Genomic DNA, 19,540 nt, shown 5'->3' on the forward strand with positions numbered 1-19,540 from the left:
TACAGTGGTTGGAGAGGTGTCATGTGGTCTGGCTGCCCTTGGGCAAATTGAGACTTTTAATTGGCTGATTAATGTCCCTCCTGAGGGGGTCATCAGAGCCCACATTACCCCATGATGCATCTTGTTGTTGGCCTTCCATTGGCAGTCTCCCATCTATTCAGTGGCACTTGTCTGACTGCCCCTGACGAAGCTCTCACACTCACCTTGTTATTCAGCTCCAGCCTGGGGCTACTGGCTGCAGGCCCAACAGTGGTGGCATTGCTGGGGTTGAGAGCTGCTAGCCATTTGTTAGATAGCAAGGCCTGCCTCCAAGATGGGGGCATTGGCGATCTGAACCAATTAACAGCCAAGCAACTGCTAAATCCTACCTGAGCTTCCTAGCATAGAATCATGGACTCCCTACAGTGTAGAAGGAGGCCATTCGGTCCCATCCTGTCTGTACTCGCTCCTGACTATTCAGCCTTCTATTGAGGAGAAGGCAGACACTTGCCTATAGGTAGCGGAGGAAAGTTGCCAAATGAGCCATCCCACTCCCCAGATCACTTGTCTATACCTTCAGGAACTTAGTTCTAGATTTAGAAAGAGGCTTGGGATTATGTTATATGTTCATGTGGCTGGGAAGTGTTGCAGAAATCTAAGCAACATTTTTCTGAAATAACATAAGTAATGCAGTTTTGGCAAGATCATTCCACATCACGCAGGCAGCTTCATTGCATGTTACTTGCTTCCAGAACTAAAAATGCCATCACTTTCCCTCTTATTTCCTCTGTTGGTAGATTTTTGTGTGATTGAGCAGAAATGTACTATGTACGAATTCAATTGTAAATTGCATTACACAAGCCCTTGGGTAGAGGTTATGGCATCCTGTTCCACATTCCTGCTGCAGTTCATCCTCATTCATCCTTCAGCTCTTTGCTGGTGAATGTTCTACACTGAAAATGATCCAAGTTTAGTTAGTACCCAGAAACAAGAACTTGCAGCAGAATTTGTCCAATCATATTGACGATATGTTCATGTCCAGCCACAGTGTTCCTGGGCCACTCTTGCCTCTTTCCTATGTCACATACAAAATATCAGAATCACAGATTTGCTACAGCATAGATAGAAGGAGGCCATTTGGCCCATCTCTGGGTTAATGACTACCTCATGATGTGGAGATGCCGGCGTTGGACTGGGGTTAACACAGTAAGAAGTTTAACAACACCAGGTTAAAGTCCAACAGGTTTATTTGGTAGCAAAAGCCACACAAGCTTTCGGAGCTCTAAGCCCCTTCTTCAGGTGAGTGGGAATTCCCACTCACCTGAAGAAGGGGCTTAGAGCTCCGAAAGCTTGTGTGGCTTTTGCTACCAAATAAACCTGTTGGACTTTAACCTGGTGTTGTTAAACTTCTTAATGACTACCTTGCAGACCTTTAAACTAACAGCCTACTAACTGCAGTCAATCTCTAAGCATCATATTTTTCACTAATTTAGTTAGAGGAACTAATGTAACCATGGCCTATCAAAGCTAAGAAATTAGATGCAGTCCACCAAGGCGCAATATTATAAACCAGCCAAAAGGGTAGTGGATGAGACTAATGAGTAAGCAGCTTACTGGAAAAGCTTACTGTTAATTGTTGCAACTTGAGGTGAACCGAATTTTCCAGGTAAGACTGCAGTTTTAAGTTATTTCAATTTGTTTTCCCAAAAAACTTAGATTTTCTTATAGTCCTCAATTTTGCAGGTGCCATCTCAGTGCCTTTTCATGGTGTTTAATTTGCTGCAGTTCTTTAAATGTTGCTTTGCACCTTGACCGTTGCCCTTCTCTCGAATTTTCCTGAGACCGATTTGGTATAAATGCTGTATTGCTGGGAACACCTTTGTCTTTCCTAATGATATTCAATGTATTTTCCTAATGATATTCAAACGAGCTAACATCAGGATTGCAGGCAGGATCATTATCTTTATCTACAGAGACAGCTGGTGATCCTGCCCTGCTCCACTTCCTCCAAAAGAGCAGGAGTCCAAGATTTCTAGACCTGAAATCATTTTGCATGATTTACTCAATGTTTGTGAAAGATAAAATTGCTCAACATTTTACCCAAGATATATTCTTGCTAAATCCCATGAAACCAAAATGTTATTTCTTGGTGAACACATGAAAATTTGTATAAACAACATAGATGATTATGTGGGGGGTAGGATTAGTAAGTTTGTGGATGACACAAAGATCAGCTGGGTGATTAACAGTGAGGCTGAGTGTTTTGGTACAAGAAGATATAGACGGAATGGTCAAATGGGCATATAAGTGGCAGATGGAATTTAACCCTGAAAAGTGTGAAGTGATACACTTTGGAAGGAGTAATTTGACAAGGAAGTATTCAATGAACGGCATGACACTAGGAAGTTCTGTGGAACCAAAGGACCTTGGCGTATTTGTCCATAGATTTCTGAAAGCAGAAGGGTATGTTATTAGGGTGGTAAAAAAGGCATATGGGGCACTTGCCTTTATCAACTGGGGCATAGCGTACAAAAGCAGGGAAGTCATGTTGGAGTTGTGTAGAACTTTGGTGAGGCCACAGCTAGAGTGCTGTGTGCAGTGCTGGTTGTCACATCATAGGAAGGATGTGATTGCATTGGAGGGTGTGCAGAGGAAATTCACCAGGGTGCTGCCTGGGATGGAACATTTAAGTTATGAAGAGAGGTTGGAAAGGCTTGGGTTGTTTTCGTTGGAGCAGAGAAGACTGAGGGGTGACCTGAACAAAGTGTACAAGATTATGAGGGGCATGGACAGAGTGGGTAAGGAGCAGCTGTTTCCCTTAGTTGAAGGGTCAGTCACAAGGGGACTGACTGGTGAGGGGCAGGAGGTTTAGGGAGCATGCGAGGAAAAACTTTTTACTCAGAGGGTGGTGACAGTCTGGAATGCACTGTCTTGGAGGGTGGTAGAGGCGAGTTGCTTCACAACCTTTAAAAAGTACCTGGATGAGCCCTTGGCACGTAACATTCAAGGCTATGGGTCAAGTGCTGGTAAGTGGAATTAGATGGGAGGTTTGGTGTTTCACACGTATTGGTGCAGACCTGATGGGCCGAAGGGCCTCTTCTGCATTGTATAATTCTATAATTCTCTAGGAGCCTATGATTCTATGAAAATTAGCCAAAAGTCTCATTCCTTATTTCTTGCAGAAAAACACATCCATTCTTTGTTTAATTTGGGTCAAAGCCTCTACACCTTATATAATTATCTATAAATGTTGACTAAGAGTAAGAAAATGGTAGCAATCATTCAAAATTTGGTGTCATTCCTTTCCCAGATTTGGGTCAGATGAACTGAGACGTCAATTCCTCGCACCTACCATTGCTGGGGACATGGTAGCCTGTTTGGGAGTCAGTGAAATTGGAGCTGGATCTGATGTTGCAAGTACTTAAGATATATTTATGAATAAAATTAATATGAAGCCCAAGTCTGTACAAACAATTTGACAAATTAAGTCATTGTAGAATAAAGGCTAAGTTTAATATTTTCAAATTTAATAATGTTGGTTTAAAACTCTACCAAACAAATCATTTTCCAAAATCAGGAGTTTGAATTTTGCAACACCCTGCTGGGATGCTTTTGGCAGGTGGAAGTGGGACATATAAAATGTAATGGGTGATTATCCCATTGTCTTCTTGCCCACTCTACCTTGTCATAACATGTTAAGCTGAAGTAGATAGCCTGCCCACCATTTACAAAAAACATTAACACACAATTGAGCTTTTTATTAGGCACAAGACCTGAGTATTACACTTCCCACACCACGGTGTATCGGCATGTCGGCATGGGCAGTCATTTTTGAACAATCTGAGGTGAAAACGTGGGAAAGAAGGGGTGGTACATTTTTTGTGGGTGCCCAGTGCACCTCAGGGCACCCTTCGCAGATGATACCTCCCACCCCCCCCAACCCCTTTGTGCCTCCTTGGCCTGGTCTCCAAAGCCTATCCCTGTGTCCCCCTCCATAACAGCTTGGGACATATTTTAGTCTAGGATCCATTACACTTTTCCCAGGGCCTGCTTGCAGCCTGAGCGGCACCACTACCGTGTTCTGGTGCTGCTCAGACTATTAGAACTGCCAGCCAATCTGATTGGCCAGCAACGTTTGAGGGCAGGACTCCCTCCCTTTGAGGGGTGGAAGTCCCACTGTCTGTTTGTCAAGGCCACCTGCAGCATATTATTGCTGTGGGGTGGCCTTTATTTGTTGGTTGGTCTGGAACTGACTTTTGTAATGGGGACAGGATGGGCGGGGGGGGGGGGGGAGGTGTCTACGTGAGCAATACACTCCCCCCACCACCCCTCCTTCAAATTCAACTCAGACCTCACTGCACAATAAACACTTGTCAGGGTACTTTTGAGTTCCCAGAACTAGTGATTGTTTTATTTGTTACTAATTTCAATGCAGTTTTTTTTCAATAATGATTGTACTGGTCGAGTATAAGTTATCACAGTGCCACCTTTCAAATCTGGGTGTTCAACTAGCCTAAAAATGGGATCCGAGTCGGTTTTCAGGTGTAGAATAAAAGTAAAGTACTACAGATGCTGGAAATCTGAAATAAACTCACAGCAGGTCTGGCAACTTCTGTAGAGAGAAAAACGGAGCTGACATTTTGAGTCCAATATAACTCCTCCTTCTAGGTTTCCAGGTGTTCAAAAGAGAGTTGGGATCAGGGGATAAGATACGTGAACATAGTGAAAATTTTCAAATTTGGGTCAGGGAAGAACTAGAATTGAGGCAGGACAAGTAGAAAAATGTAAAATTAAAGTTAAAATAAAAATGATCACAGAGACCAAGAGGAAAGGGGCGGCACGGTAGCACAGTGGTTAGCACTGCTGCTTCACAGCTCCAGGGTCCTGGGTTCGATTCCCGGCTCGGGTCACTGTCTGTGTGGAGTTTGCACATTCTCCTCGTGTCTGCGTGGGTTTCCTCCGGGTGCTCCGGTTTCCTCCCACAGTCCAAAGATGTGCGGGTTAGGTTGATTGGCCAGGTTAAAAATTGCCCCTTAGAGTCCTGAGATGCGTAGGTTGGAGGGATTAGCGGGTAAATATGTGGGGGTCGGGCCTGGGTGGGATTGTGGTCGGTGCAGACTCGATGGGCCGAATGGCCTCCTTCTGCACTGTAGGGTTTCTATGATTTCTATGATTTCTATGAAAGTAGGAACATTTAGATTTGAGGACCTAGTGGCCTGGAAGTGTAGATAGCAGCTCATGTCACCTGGAACATAAATGTATCACCCTTACAAAAATTGTAGCTAATTTTAGGTTGAATGTTACTTCTCTGAACAGTTTGATTATCCAGGTACTATTCAACTCCAGAGAATTTTGAACTTGTTTTTATTCAGCAATTATTTTTTTAATTTGAAATGTAATAGAGATTCAAATATGGGCTTTCATTATAGATATAACCATAGAATCCCTGTAGTGCAAAAGGATATCATTTGGCCCATTGAGTCTGCACCGACTCTCCGAAAGAGCATCCCACTCAGACCCTTTCCTCTGCCCTAGCTCCATAACCCCGTGCATGGCTAGCCAACCTAACTGATACATCACAAAGTAAGAATGCTGTTTACAGAACCTTCAATTTCTGCCAAAATAAATAGTGTGACCTCGAGAAATCAGTAAGGTGGAGATTTAAAAACTAAGCTCCGATTTTAGTTTGGAGCACCAGAGGATGAGAAACCCACATCACGGTACCGGAGTAGAGTCTAAATGATTTTAACTTCTGCATGTTGGAGAGCCAGAATCATTGCTTAGCCAGTAGGCAGAAGTGTTTTTTTGTGAGGCAGGAGGCCACTGCTCTGATGCAAGGGAAGAATGGTCACTGATATTGATTTAAGTGAGCCATAGGGGTTCAGAGTTTGGTGGTTGGGTTGGGTAGTCTAGGGCAGGGCCTCTGTGGCCCAAGATTTCTTTATGGGCCCCAGAGGAGCACTTTTACTGACCCCTGAAAGAAACCATGAAAAAAGTTTAAAAATTCAAACTTGCTGAACCTCTTCTGGTTATGCTGGACTAGATATCACGGTCAGGTCCGCCAAAGTGTGCATCTTGCATTGCCTGAGATAAGAAATTGTGCCAAGATCCTAATTGTGTCATAGGAGTCTGACAAGTGAGGTTCTTCATCTTTACGGTTGATACCTTTCCCAAAACCAAAATCAGTGCCGTTAAAAAGGTGGCAAGCATGAATGCTTCGGGAATACAGGGAAAACATCTGACCACTATATTAAGTGGCGTCTGCTCATTTCTGCTGGACCCTTGAAATTTTTTGAAACAGTAAGAAAGGTCAATAATGTTGAAAAAAGTTAAACACGAGTTAGATAGAAATGGGAATGAAGAAAGATTAGGGGTTAAAACAGGGCAAATACATTTTTTAATTATTTTGCAGGATATTGGTGTTGCTGGCTAGGCCAGCATTTGTTGCCCATCTCTATTTGCTCTTGAGAAGGTGTTCAATTTGAAACATATTTTGGTTTTATAAGAGTTATATAATAGCAATAAAGCTGTTCTTAAGTTCACAGATTTAATATTGTAATATTGATGCTCTGTTCAGTTTCACAGTGTGTCAGGTGAAAATAAACATTATCTATTAGACCAATGAGAGAGGAACTTTTTAGATAGTTGGCAAAGCTTATATACAAAAATGTTTTGGAAGCCCCCCTACCCCCCATAAAAGTAGAGAAAGACAATCACATTCTATAAATCACTGCATTAATCATGCTATGATGTGGAGATGCCGGCGTTGGACTGGGGTAAACACAGTAAGAAGTTTAACAACACCAGGTTAAAGTCCAACAGGTTTATTTGGTAGCAAAAGCCACACAAGCTTTCGGAGCTCTAAGCCCCTGTAGTCATGATGTGGAGATGCCGGCGTTGGACTGGGGTGAACACAGTAAGAAGTTTAACAACACCAGGTTAAAGTCCAACAGGTTTATTTGGTAGCAAAAGCCACACAAGCTTTCGGAGCTCTAAGCCCCTTAGAGCTCCGAAAGCTTGTGTGGCTTTTGCTACCAAATAAACCTGTTGGACTTTAACCTGGTGTTGTTAAACTTCTTACTTAATCATGCTAAGCAGATATTTCTACCAATTCTCTTGTCAGCTTTAATGTACAATGTTTATTTTGATTGGGTGATATCCCTTTACAATGTAAAGATTGACAAATCATAGTTTTTCTGCCAATTACAGAATTTTTTAGATAATTTTTTGTCCTTTCAATGAGAAAAAAAGTTTAAAATATAAAGGAACATTTTGAATGCCTAATACGTTTTGGAACATTATGCTTTATGGGTCTTATTATCTTTTATATCTTGAGAAAATGGTCCATCTTTGCAGACATCAAGACCAAAGCTGTCAAGAAGGGAGATGATTACATAATAAGTGGAGAGAAAATGTGGATAACTAATGGTTGTCAAGCTGACTGGATGTGTCTTTTAGCAAACACTGATGATGGGCCTGTTCACAAAAGCAAGTCTCTCATATGTCTGCCCATGAAATTACCAGGTAAGGATTAGAGTGAACATAAAATATAGACTGACCTGAGAGGTTTGTGGAAGATCCACCATCATATCTGCTAACAAATAGACATAGAGGAAATCTGTGAAGCATTAGACTCTGAATGAGTTCAGCTTCTGGACTCTGTTCAATTGCTGAATTTTGTTAGGTTTTAACCATCTACTAGAAATTAAATAGAGTATCTAAAATTAGTTTAATTGAAGACCGATTATATTCTTGAAGTGCTTGTCATTCCTGTAGGCTGCACTCTGTAGGGGATCTCAGTGTAATAAAATGTGCCCTGCTATATGATACCTGAAGGCTGATATTTTATAGTAAAAATAAATTATCCTGAGATTGTTTTAAAGTTTATTTATTAGTGTCACTAGTAGGCTTACATTAACACTGCAATGAAGTTACTGTGAAAATCCCTTAGTCGCCAAACTCCGGCCCCTGTTCGGGTACATGGAGGGAGAATTTAACATGGCCAATACACCTAACCAGCACATCTTTCAGACTGCGGGAGGAAACCGGAGCACCTGGAAGAAACCCACGCAGACACAGGGAGAATGTGCAGACTCCGCACAGACAGTGACCTAAGCCAGGAACCGAACCTGGATCCCTGGCGCTGTGAGGCACTAGTGCTAACCACTGTCCACTGTGTTGCATGATGTGGCCATAATTCAAAATACCTTTTTAGAATATTTTTCACCAATTTTTCCTAAGCAACTACAATTTCTCATGTTTAAAATAAATAAGTCCAAAAATTACACATTTAGTAGTGTTATTAAATGTATCTTTTATCTTTTTCTGAATTATCTTTTAATGTCTTCACTAAAGTTTTTACTTGAAGGCTTCATCCTCGACCTTGGACTTGAGCTTAATATTTTTGCCCAACGTTATAATCTTGTGATCTAAATTTGGGTTTTACAGTTTAAGCATGGACAATTTCCCAGGATGCATTAGTTTTACCTGTACTAATGGAACACTGCTTCCCCTTTCTAGCTTTCACCATTTGCAGCTTTTGTGTTTCTGTAAACTTTAGAAAGTGCGTATGGTGAGGGGCGAGAGACTGAGGCCAGGGATAGGACAAAAGAAGGGTAGGAAAAGGCTTATTAATGTTTGTTCAGTTTTTTTTAAATGTTGCATTTTGAAGCTAACTGTTCATCTGCTGTTTTGTTGACAGTTAGGGAATATAATTGTGAATTCCTTATCGCAATGAGACGGGTAAACAATTGCTTTCCTCATTTTTATCTGAGTTATTAAAAAAAAGTAAATTTAGCAAATGCCGCTCATTTGAAGGAACCAGATAGGGAATAATAGCTATAAGATGGAAGGAGAAAGATAAGGTCGTAGTGAGGGATGGGCTATCCATACTGGAAAATGTGAGGGAGGTAGGAGTGGATTTGTTCAAACTTTAGAGTGAAATGAATGACTATAGAGCAAGGATGAAGGGTGGATACAAAGCTTAATTAAGTGGTTCAATAAAAAGAGGTCGGAATAGTGATGTGTACGCGGTGGTGGTAGAAAGGGCAGGAGATAGTGTAACGGTAAAGAGATGGGGAGGAAAATAAGGTGAAAGATGGAAAGAGGTTTGAGTTATTACAGAAATTAAGGAAAGCATGACTACAAGGGCCACATTTTCCTCCACAACGCAACCTTAAATGCAGCCTGCAACCCATTAATGGCTCCTTTTCTTGTCACGTCATTCAATATCACTCACTACCAGAAGATTGAGTGAGTTACTTGTCATTTGAAATGGTCCATGGAATCTTTTATGTCCAACCCAACAGGCTTTTGAGCCTCATATTCAAAAGACAGCAACATCAACAATGAAGTACTCCCTCAACACTGCATTGAAATGTCAGCATGGTCCTGTCCTCACGTTTATAGAGGGATTTAGAAGTCAATCTTTTTGTTGACTGATGATAGACGAGTCCCTGAAATAACTCCTCCGAGGCCGGTGTCTCTTCACCACATTTAGATTTATTTACATAGTAAGCATCACTCAGACTGGTACGTACTCATAGAGAGAATAAACCCGGAGTCCTAGTAACCCTGACACTCCACATTATGTATACATGCAGAGTCCCCGGATTGGAGAAGCAATTACTGCCTTAATCTGGGAGCTCATATTCTAAGAGGCCCACATTGTGGGCCTCGTTAAAATCATTATAGTCCCCGGTGCTTTATTTCTACTCTTTGTCTATATTGTTTGAAATATTTCTATTGAGAATAGGAAATTCATTTCAAGGTGTTGTTAATTAGCTAACCATATGAATTACATTTTTAGGAATCAACGTGGCTAAAAAGATCGATAAGTTGGGCATGAGGTCATCAGATACAGCACAGATATATTTTGAAGATGTCAGAGTTCCAAGAAAATATCTCATTGGGGATGAAGGAATGGGCTTCACCTATCAGATGTTGCAATTCCAGGAAGAGCGCATGTGGGCAGTTGCAGCATGTAGGTAATTTCTACTGTGCCTGCGTCATATATTGCGTGCAAAGCAAAACACCGCTTAATCTACTCTGGATTCAGTAAAACAAATTCCAGGGCTGGATTAAATGCAGGCCATCAATGCGGGAAGCATGAAAGCCAGGCCCACTTAATCAAGGAAAGGCCATATGCCAGTCTCTTGGTGGCAGCAAAACTTCTCATGATTAAGTTGGAGGCAAGAATAAGCCTATGAAGGAAACCTCAGGACAACAGCAAATTGTCAGTTGGGTTACTTATTGAGCCAGTTGATATCAATTATCTTTGGGCCCACGGGAATTTAGCAGTGCTCAGGGATTACTCCACAGAAGGAGGACTTGTGCTATTGCAGGAGATGCCCTGGCTATGATTGAATAGATAAACATAGAACCAATAAGTACAGCCCTATTGAGTAGCATAAGAGGGAATGGCATTGCTGGATGATAAAATTGTGGATCAAAGACTGCAGACAGTTTCTGGACAGATGATGTCTTCAAATAAACAAATATAACTTGAATTGCTTGCATTTTAAAAACATTATCTTTTTAAAAGCTCATTTATCTGTCAAAATAAATAAGCTTTGTCAAGAAAACTCCCTGAACGGAATCTATTAGAGTTATTGAACAATCAGAAGCTCAGCTATCTATCAAAGCTGTGAAACAGCTAAAAAGCTGGCTGAATGTCATCACTTTACTGAAAGTTCAGTCATCTATCAAACATTTAGATGTCCAAACAGGTGGCTGAGCTAAACTTCAATTAAAAAAAATAAAGCATTGAGGATTTTTTTCACAATCAGGCCTGGATTTCAATAGTACAATGTGGAATAGCACTTTATCAAGTAGATACTGTACTCGAATAAATCTGAAGATTTTTCTACTTTCATAGTGCTGTGCTTTCCCTTGACAGCTTGCCAGTTGCCAAAACACTGACCACTACCTTTTCAAACAAAGTGCTATCAATCACTTGAATAAAAATAGGCAGAATTTGTGCTGCAACATTTCATTATGACATGTGGAGAAGGCAACACTTTTGCAGAAATTTTGCACCTCTAAACCATGGTTCATGACACCTCTGCTGGTGGGATTCTGGTCACTTAACAAAGCCCAGCCTTCTCCATCAAAATTATGAAAGCTTGGAATGTCCACTTCCGCTATAGTGTCGGCAGTGTTGGGACAGTAGAATGTGGACCCCCTTATGTACACTGATGAAATCCATTGATGCTGAGAATGAAGGGGATGGGAATCTTGTATTCAGGTCCCCACTATGATTTTCAAACTGCGCCCGATGCACTTTGATCCCAAGTTGGAACAGGCAAATGTGGCCCATTATATTTCTGTCTCAATGTGTAATATCGTTGTGCACAATTAACACTTGTGCAAAAATGTTATTTTTCTCTTTGCAGTGTTGGCACCAATGCAGAACGTCATACAGGAAACAATCGAATATACACGCCAACGCAAAATCTTTGACCAATCAGTCTTACACAACCAAACAGTGCACTTCCGTCTTGCTGAACTCGAGACTGAGGTTGAACTTGTTCGTTCTCTCCTTTATCGTTGTGTAGGTATGGAGCTTTCGTTAACTGATTTCACTTTCAAAATCAAGCATTTTTATCATTTAAAGATAAGTGGAATCTGCTTCATTGGAATCTTCTAGAATTCACAAACATACATTACCCATGGGAATCAGGAGTGGAAGTTCACAGGCAGGAGGCTACCACTGGGCTTGTGCAGGATAAATCCCAGGCAGCCAGGGTGAAGATGATTGGGGGAGGGGAAGAAGCTCGATTGCTCAGGTAATTCCTGTGTACAAGAAACAGGACAAATCCAGTCCAGCCAATTAGCAGCCCACCAGTCTATTCTCGATTACTAAAGTGCCATCAAGCGGCACTTACCCACCATTAACCTACTCACGGACTCTTAGTTTCGGTTCCGCCACTCAGCTCCTGACGTCAATACAGCCTTGGTTCAAACATTGACAAAAGAGCTGAACTCCAGAGGTGAGGTGAGAGTGACTGTCCTTGACATTAAGCCAGCATTTGACTGAGTATGGCACCAAAGATCTCTGGCAAAACTGGAATCAATGAGAAGCAGAAGGAAAACCCTGTGCTGGTTGGAGTCATACTGAGCACAAGAGAAGACGGGATTGTGGTGATTGGAGGTCAATCATCTCAGCTCCAGGACATCACTGCAGGAGTTCCTTAGCTGCTTCATCAAAGACTTCCCTTCTATCATAAGGTCAGAAGGGGGGAGGTTTGCTAATGACTGCATAATATTCAACACTATTCACGACTCCTCTGATACTGAAGCGTCCATGTCTAAATGCAGCAGGACCTGGACAATATCCAGGCTTGGGCTGGCAAGTGGCGTCTTCAACAACAGAGGATCTAACCATCGCCCCTTGGTAGTCAATAGCATTATCATTGCTGAATCCTCTACTATCAACCCCTATTGAGGATTACCATTGACCAGAAACTGAACTGGACTAGCCATATAAACAATTTTGCTATGAGAGCAAGTCAAAGGTTAGGAATCCTATGGTGAATAACCCACCTCTCGACTCCCCAAAGCCTGTTCACATTTACAAGGCACAAAGCAGGAGCGTGATGGAATACTCTCTTACATGGATGAGTGCAGCTCCAACAACAGTCAAGAAGCTCGACACTGTCCAGATCAAAGCAGCCTCCTTGATTGTAATCCCTTCTACTAACATTCAACCCTTCCACCACTGACAAACAGTGGCAACTGTGTGTACCATCTACAAGATACGCTGCAGGAACTCATCAAGGTTCCTTAGGCAGCATCTTCTAAACCTATGAACACTACCATCTAGAAGGACAGGAGCAGTAGATACCTGGGAACACCACCACCTGGAGGTTCCCCGAAAAATCACTCACCATCCTGACTTGGAAATATATTGTTGTTCCTTCACTGTTGCTGAGTCAAAGTCCTTGAATTCCCTCCCTAACTGCACTGTGGGTGTATCTACACCTCGTGGACTGTAGTTCAAGGAGGCAGCTCACTACCACCTTCTGCTGGGCACTAAATGCTGGCCTAGCCAGCAATGCCCACTTCCCGTAAATTCATTTTTTAAAAGTTTGTTTCTTTGTGTAAATCGATATTGATGTTATTTTGTCATAATGCTGTTGCTTCTGTTAAAACTACTGGTTTATAAAAAGTTGTAATTGTTGCTTAAAGAGAATGATGGAACTTTATTATTAATAATTGAAGACCATAGAAGATGAGAGGATTGTCCAAAGGAGAGATTGAGTTAATTCTTTGTTTTTTAGAGTTTAGAAAAATTCAACGTAATCTCATTGAAAACTATAAAATTCTTAAGAGGCTTGACAGGGTAGATGCTTGGAGTTGGCTTCTGCTAGCTGGGGCATCTAGGACATGGGATCACAGTCTCAGAATAAGGGGTCAACCATTTAGGACTAAAATGAGTGGAAATGTCTTTACAATTGTGAATCTTTAGAATTCTGTACCCCAGAGGACTGTGAATACTGAGTTATCAATCATATTCAAGACAGAAATCAATGGATTTTTGGATCAGAGGAATGAAGGGATATGAGAATAGTGCAGGTAGTTGATTTGAGGTAGAAGATCGGTCAATATCATTTAGAACGATGAATAGTTTTGAATGCCAAATTGACCTACTCCTACTCTTATTTCTTTTGATCTTGTGCTGGTGATAGTTTATGAGCATAAGGTTATTTTACATGATAAAGATATTGTAACTTTATAGATTTTACATTTTGGATTCTTCTATTGCACATACATCTAAACTCAATTGATTGGGATAGTTGCTTTTAGAGCCTGTTAATATTTAATGTAAACATTTTCATGTTGATCATTTTGCCATTTTTGATCATTCTCGAATATAAAATGGAAAAAGGATTTGTTTTTGAAGTTTGTCACACAATTAAGATAAGATGTTTGAATTGTTTTTATACATGATTCTGATGTGGAAACTAAGATATTTCCTAATATAATGTGTTACAATAAATCTCAAAATTGCTGCCTGTCAGCTACCTGGCATGACCACTATATTTCAAATCAATTAATTTGATCTTGGGGACCTATCTATCACTATCAGTCTCAACAATCAGCAATGTTATGATATTAATTTGTTACAAAGAATAACACGCATTGGAGTTTGTCCAAGGCAGGAGTACTTCAAGGGTTTGAGGTGATAGTATTGAACCAATTATTGCAGTTTGTGTTGTCATTGCAAAACCCTCACCATTAACTGCCAGCCCCCCACTCCATTACCGGAAAATATGGTACTGCCTTCTAACTTGTGTCGGGCTTTATTGTTCATACAAGATTTACTTTAAGTTCAGTTATAATTGAAATCTATCTCTTTTGCATTCAGCTCAGTATATTCAAGGAAATGATACAACAAAATTAGCTTCAATGGCAAAACTGAAGGCAGCCCGACTGGTTCGTGAGGTAGCTGACAGCTGTCTGCAGTTCTGGGGAGGAATGGGTTTTACTAATGAGGTACTGGTGAGCAGACTGTACAGGTAAGTAAAACTAGAGGATATGTACATATACTGAGTTTAACTGCAGATATCTTTTCTTTGTGTTTTCATTGAAGCACATAACAATTGCTATTCAAGGTCTCCATTAAACCTGGAATCCGTTAAAATAGATATTCAGCAGTAACTGATAGGTTGTGAAGTTATATAAAGTTAAGTAAGGTTTTTATATCATTTAGCTATGAATTGTTTTAAGGGGAGATTTTACTGGGCTATGTAGGTGCGGTGATTGATCAAACATCATAGTTCACACTTCTCAAGGAACCCACCCAATTTTCCTTTCATTATGGAAAGAACTTTGGATAGGTTCCTTTACAGATAATCACTGTGGTCAGATGATCCAGTGCACAAACCCAAAGACAAACCAGTGCTTTCTCAAATTTATGTACGCAAGATAATAGTCGATCTAGTAAAGTTCAGATATCTCATTGAGTCAATCACACAAACCTAGAAGGTTCTATGTTTGACCACTGTTTTGTGTTGCTGTTGTAAATCTCAGATGGAACTAAGAAAACTTTAGCTGCCATCAGCATACCTGGTGTTAAGGAAGGAAAATTCGGTCAGAATTTCTACTTTTGATTGCTATCCAGTATTGTTTGCTTTAAGTCCTTGGGTATCGAGTATTGGAACAAGAAAGGAATAGTTTGGTTTTGTGCCACTGGACTTAATTTTCTTTCTTAGAGTCATTCATAAGAATTACTTATGATAATAGCCAATTGAGAAATAACTACTTGAATGACGTACCAGAGGATGCCAACACCCTTTGGTATGTCACACATACCGATGAAATACTAAATGCCTTGAGAATGAGAGGATAGGTGGGGAGGGTTTGCAATGAAGGAAAAAGCAGTTATTGGTATGATTTCAGTGATGTTCGACAGTGTTCTGATCAAATAGCATGAAATTTAAAAATGCACCATCTATATAGTCTAAAGAGGTTAACATCAATCATTTATTAAAACAGGAAATGTTAGAAATGACAGGAAATATTTTTTACAAATTGAGCATTAGGGATTTTTCCTTCAAGGTTCAGGTTGAGTTTGATATCCTTCTTGCCCTTAAATGCTGTTCTTTTCTTGGTAACTTTTTACCAAGAAGCAAAATTCCATTTTTAAAAAACTAATGTACTTTAAAGAATATAAGCTGACCTGTTAATTTATTTTAATCGAACTATCAGAAATTGATTCTATTATTAGTGAGTTCCTTTGACTTTGCACCTATGTTCATATATCTTTAAAAAAATCAATCATGATACTGGCTATAAGACACTTGTCATGATCCATACACTGGGAAAAGCCTGTAATTTTTTTGTGATCTTTTAAGAGCAAAATGTGCTGGGAAGTATTTTGAAAGAGGGTTAATTGGTTTCCTGATTGTGGCATCATTAGTTTCCAAGGAATGCCCATGCGACCTGTGGTTGCCATGGATATGACCAGCTAAGAAGCAAAGGGTAAATAGCTGTTTGCAGCCAAGTTGAATTTTGGTTAGTTTTTCCTGTTTGGCAGTTCAGAATACTAAGAATTGGTGCAAAGAGAAAATAGGCCAGGCTCTCTCCAAATGGAACATCTTTCTGTTTGGCTGCATTAGAGCTCTCGTAATCAAGCAGTGACTGCTGAAAAGGACAGAACACTGAAGACAGGAAGAGTGAGAGATTATGGATTGGAAAATACCCACTGCTGCTGTTGAAGTGGTACCAGAATTCACCACACTGTATAAAGGGAACAGAGAAGAGTCTCGGGATTCTGTGTCATCAGTTCTGTCAAGACAGTGTCCACAGACATGTGCCTTGACGGTGATAACTGTGCCCAGGAACTGTGGATGAATGTGGTTGCTGGTGGATGTGACTCGAGGGCTAGAACAAATGGAAGGGAAGTGAGAGACCCTACAAAATGAATGCTGAGTTGGAAGGACTGTAAGACTGCATGTGGTCCCACATTTGTTTGGGAAGTAATGTGAGTGCTTGTAACTACAGGAGGCATATCTTTGTTGTATTGACAATTTAAAGTGAAATTTACTTTTTTATTTGAAATATCCTTCACCTATTGATATTGGAATTGTGTTGATTCTGGTTTGTTATTATAAAAGTTTTTTAAAAAAGAAAATCTTATCCAGCAGTTTTCTTTTTGTTGGTATTGTGGGGTTTACTTTCTTTTTTAAAAGATTTATTGGTCTCTACAGAGATCATAACACATTCTTGAAACATTGCTGAGCATTGTGGCATGCAATTAGCCACATACAATTAAATGTTAGCATTTGTATCTCTCTCTGAGGTCAATGAATGATTCTGTTTTCTTATTTTATCCTTGAGGGATATGAGGTTGATGTCAATAGGAGGAGGTGCGGATGAAGTGATGCTATCCATCATATGCAAGTACATGGGGACTCTTCCTGGAAAGAAATGACGGATTCAAATAAAAAAACAGGGACAAGAAAACAATGTTCCATTGCATTAATTGCTTTTGATTTAATTGGAAAATGGTAACATACAGAAACATATCTACCTTTGTGGATATCTACTACCTTTCTATGTTATAATTATTTTGTCTTGGAGAAACCTTATTGTCAGATGACATAAAATAATCTATAACTTGTTTAAAAGCATAGAGGTATTTTGGAAGTTTAATGATGAATGATTATTTTAATACGGATTTATCTGAGCTAACATCGCATCTGAAGAGGTGAAAAGACTGGGACTATTCTCTGTTCAACATACTCATACCCATCCCTTACTATTTATCTTACTGTCCCTATGTGCCGTTAAAGCTATGTGATCATACTTTACTAATTATAAAATATATGGGATTTTGTAATCTCATAGACATGCCTCGTTTCAGGTCTCCTTCCATTTAAACTCTGTGATATATATGTGTTCAAGGGAGCCTGGACTTCTACCAGCCTGATTACCTTCAGTTTAGTCAATTGAAGCAGCTTAAAACATCCTGAGACTCAATCCTGTGTCTTCCAACCTTGGGGAAAGATCTGCTACTGGGCCATGCAGCTACAAAGCCAGGCCAAAACTCAGATGGCTATGGAAGTGAATAGAGTAATTTCGCGACACAAAGAATGTGATGTGGCTGAATAGGGATGGTTGTTTAGTATTGTGGAGCTGTGTGAAGCTAGAAGTGGCACAAGCTTCAAGCTGCTAAAGGAAAGCTGTGGAAAAAACCTTTAACAGAAAATACTCACCTTAGACTTTTAAACCAGTTTTCTCTCACGCCAGATTTTTCTGAAACCTACTGTTCAGATATTAACATCCTGAATTTTTGACTCGAATTTAATTGCCAAAGTTCTATTGAGATCTCCCATTAAATGGAATTCCAATGACTGGGCGAGATAATGACTGGGAAGAATATTGCTAAAGTTAAACCTATGAAATCACTGGTAAAACAGTTTTTGGGAGCAGTGCAAGCAAATGTTTTGGAGGGATTGTAATCAGCACTTTTGATTGCTTGTACTATTAATAATTTGGATTACTACTTTAATGCCTTAGTATATATCTTTACACGATATAATAGTATGTAATGTTGATTGGTGTGTCTCATAATTTTGTTATATGTAAACATTTACTAGTTGATCACCATGATATGTTCACGTTCAAAAATTGTAAAAGTGAATCATCCAACCATAAAACATGATAAATATATGTACAATCTAATCTGGTTTACATTATTCCTGACCCTACTCTTCCCTGGTGTTAGATAGCAATAAACAAATCTCAATCTTTGGTATTATTCAGTAGCGTTTGCTTCTTTCTTTATTTTCAAGCAGCAAATAAACATAAAGGAAGATATTAATTTAAAATACTGAAGTGTGTAATCTCACTTTTGCGACAAGTAAAAAACCGATAGGAATAATGAGATTATTTTTTGTTTTGAGCTCAGTTAGAGTCATAGAGGTTTACAGCATGGAAACAAGCCCTTCGGCTCAACTTGTCCATGTCGCCCCTTTTTTTTAACCCCTAAGGTCGTCCCAATTGGCTGCATTTGGCCCATATCTCTCTATATCTTACTCATGTAACTGTCTAAACGCTTTTTAAAAGACAAAATTGTACCTGCCTCTATTACTATCTCCAGATACTCACCACCCTCTGTGTGGAAAAATTGCCCCTCTGGATCCTTTTGTATCTCTCCCCTCACCTTAAACCAATGCCCTCTAGTTTTAGACTCCCCTACCTTTGGGAAAAGATATTGACTATCTAGCTGATCTATGCCCCTCATTATTTTATAGACCTCGATAAGATCACCCCTCAGCCTCCTATGCTCCAGAGAAAAAAGTCCCAGTCTAGCCAGCCTCTCCTTACAATTCAAACCATCAAGTCCCGGTAGCATCCTAGTAAAGCTTTTCTGCACTCTTTCTAGTTTAATAATATCCTTTCTGTAACAGGGTGACCAGAAGTACACAATATTCCAAGTGTGGCCTTACCAATGTCTTCAATAGTTTTTCTATGTTTCTATTAGGATGGAGGGTTATAGGTAGGCCTAGAAGGTAGGGATATGTTCAGCACAACTTGTGGGGCTGAAGGGCCTGTTTTGTGCTGTAGTTTTTCTATGTTTCTTCTATGTTTCTAGGACTTCCCAACTCCTGTATCCAATGTTCTGACCAATGAAACCAAGCATGCTAAATGCCTTCTTCACCATTCTGTCCACCTGTGACTCCACTTTCAAGGAGCTATATACCTGTATCCCTAGATCTCTTTGTTCTATAACTCTCCTCAACTCCCTAACTAACTGAGTAAGTCCTGCCCTGGTTCAATCAACTGACATGCATCACCTCACGTTTATCTAAATTAAACTCCCATCTGCCATTCGTCAGCCAACTGGCCCAATTGATCAAGATCCTGTTGCAATCCTAGTTAACCTTCTTCACTGTCCACTATGCCACCAATTTTGGTGTCATCTGCAAACTTACTAACCATGCCCCTTAAATTCTCACCCAAATCATTAACATAAAAGACAAATAACAGTGGACCCAGCACTGATCCCTGAGGCACACTGCTGGTCAGTCCTCCAGTTTGAAAAACAACCTTC

The 19,540-nt window shown here is 40.1% G+C and overlaps 1 protein-coding gene across 1 annotated transcript in view; it reads left to right on the top strand.

The window, feature by feature from the left end:
• LOC144509177 (putative acyl-CoA dehydrogenase 6) overlaps positions 1 to 18,244 on the top strand; it is a 64,773-nt gene extending 46,529 nt beyond the window's left edge. The window contains exons 4-9 of the mRNA XM_078237613.1: positions 3,290 to 3,396; positions 7,336 to 7,503; positions 9,788 to 9,961; positions 11,373 to 11,534; positions 14,348 to 14,498; positions 16,822 to 18,244. Coding sequence (XP_078093739.1) covers positions 3,290 to 3,396; positions 7,336 to 7,503; positions 9,788 to 9,961; positions 11,373 to 11,534; positions 14,348 to 14,498; positions 16,822 to 16,915 — 856 coding nt within the window. The 3' untranslated portion in view covers positions 16,916 to 18,244. The remainder of the gene's footprint in view (positions 1 to 3,289; positions 3,397 to 7,335; positions 7,504 to 9,787; positions 9,962 to 11,372; positions 11,535 to 14,347; positions 14,499 to 16,821) is intronic.
• Positions 18,245 to 19,540: the final 1,296 nt, after the last annotated feature.

Source organism: Mustelus asterias, chromosome 2, assembly GCF_964213995.1.
Source record: "Mustelus asterias chromosome 2, sMusAst1.hap1.1, whole genome shotgun sequence".
Lineage (NCBI taxonomy): Eukaryota > Metazoa > Chordata > Chondrichthyes > Carcharhiniformes > Triakidae > Mustelus > Mustelus asterias.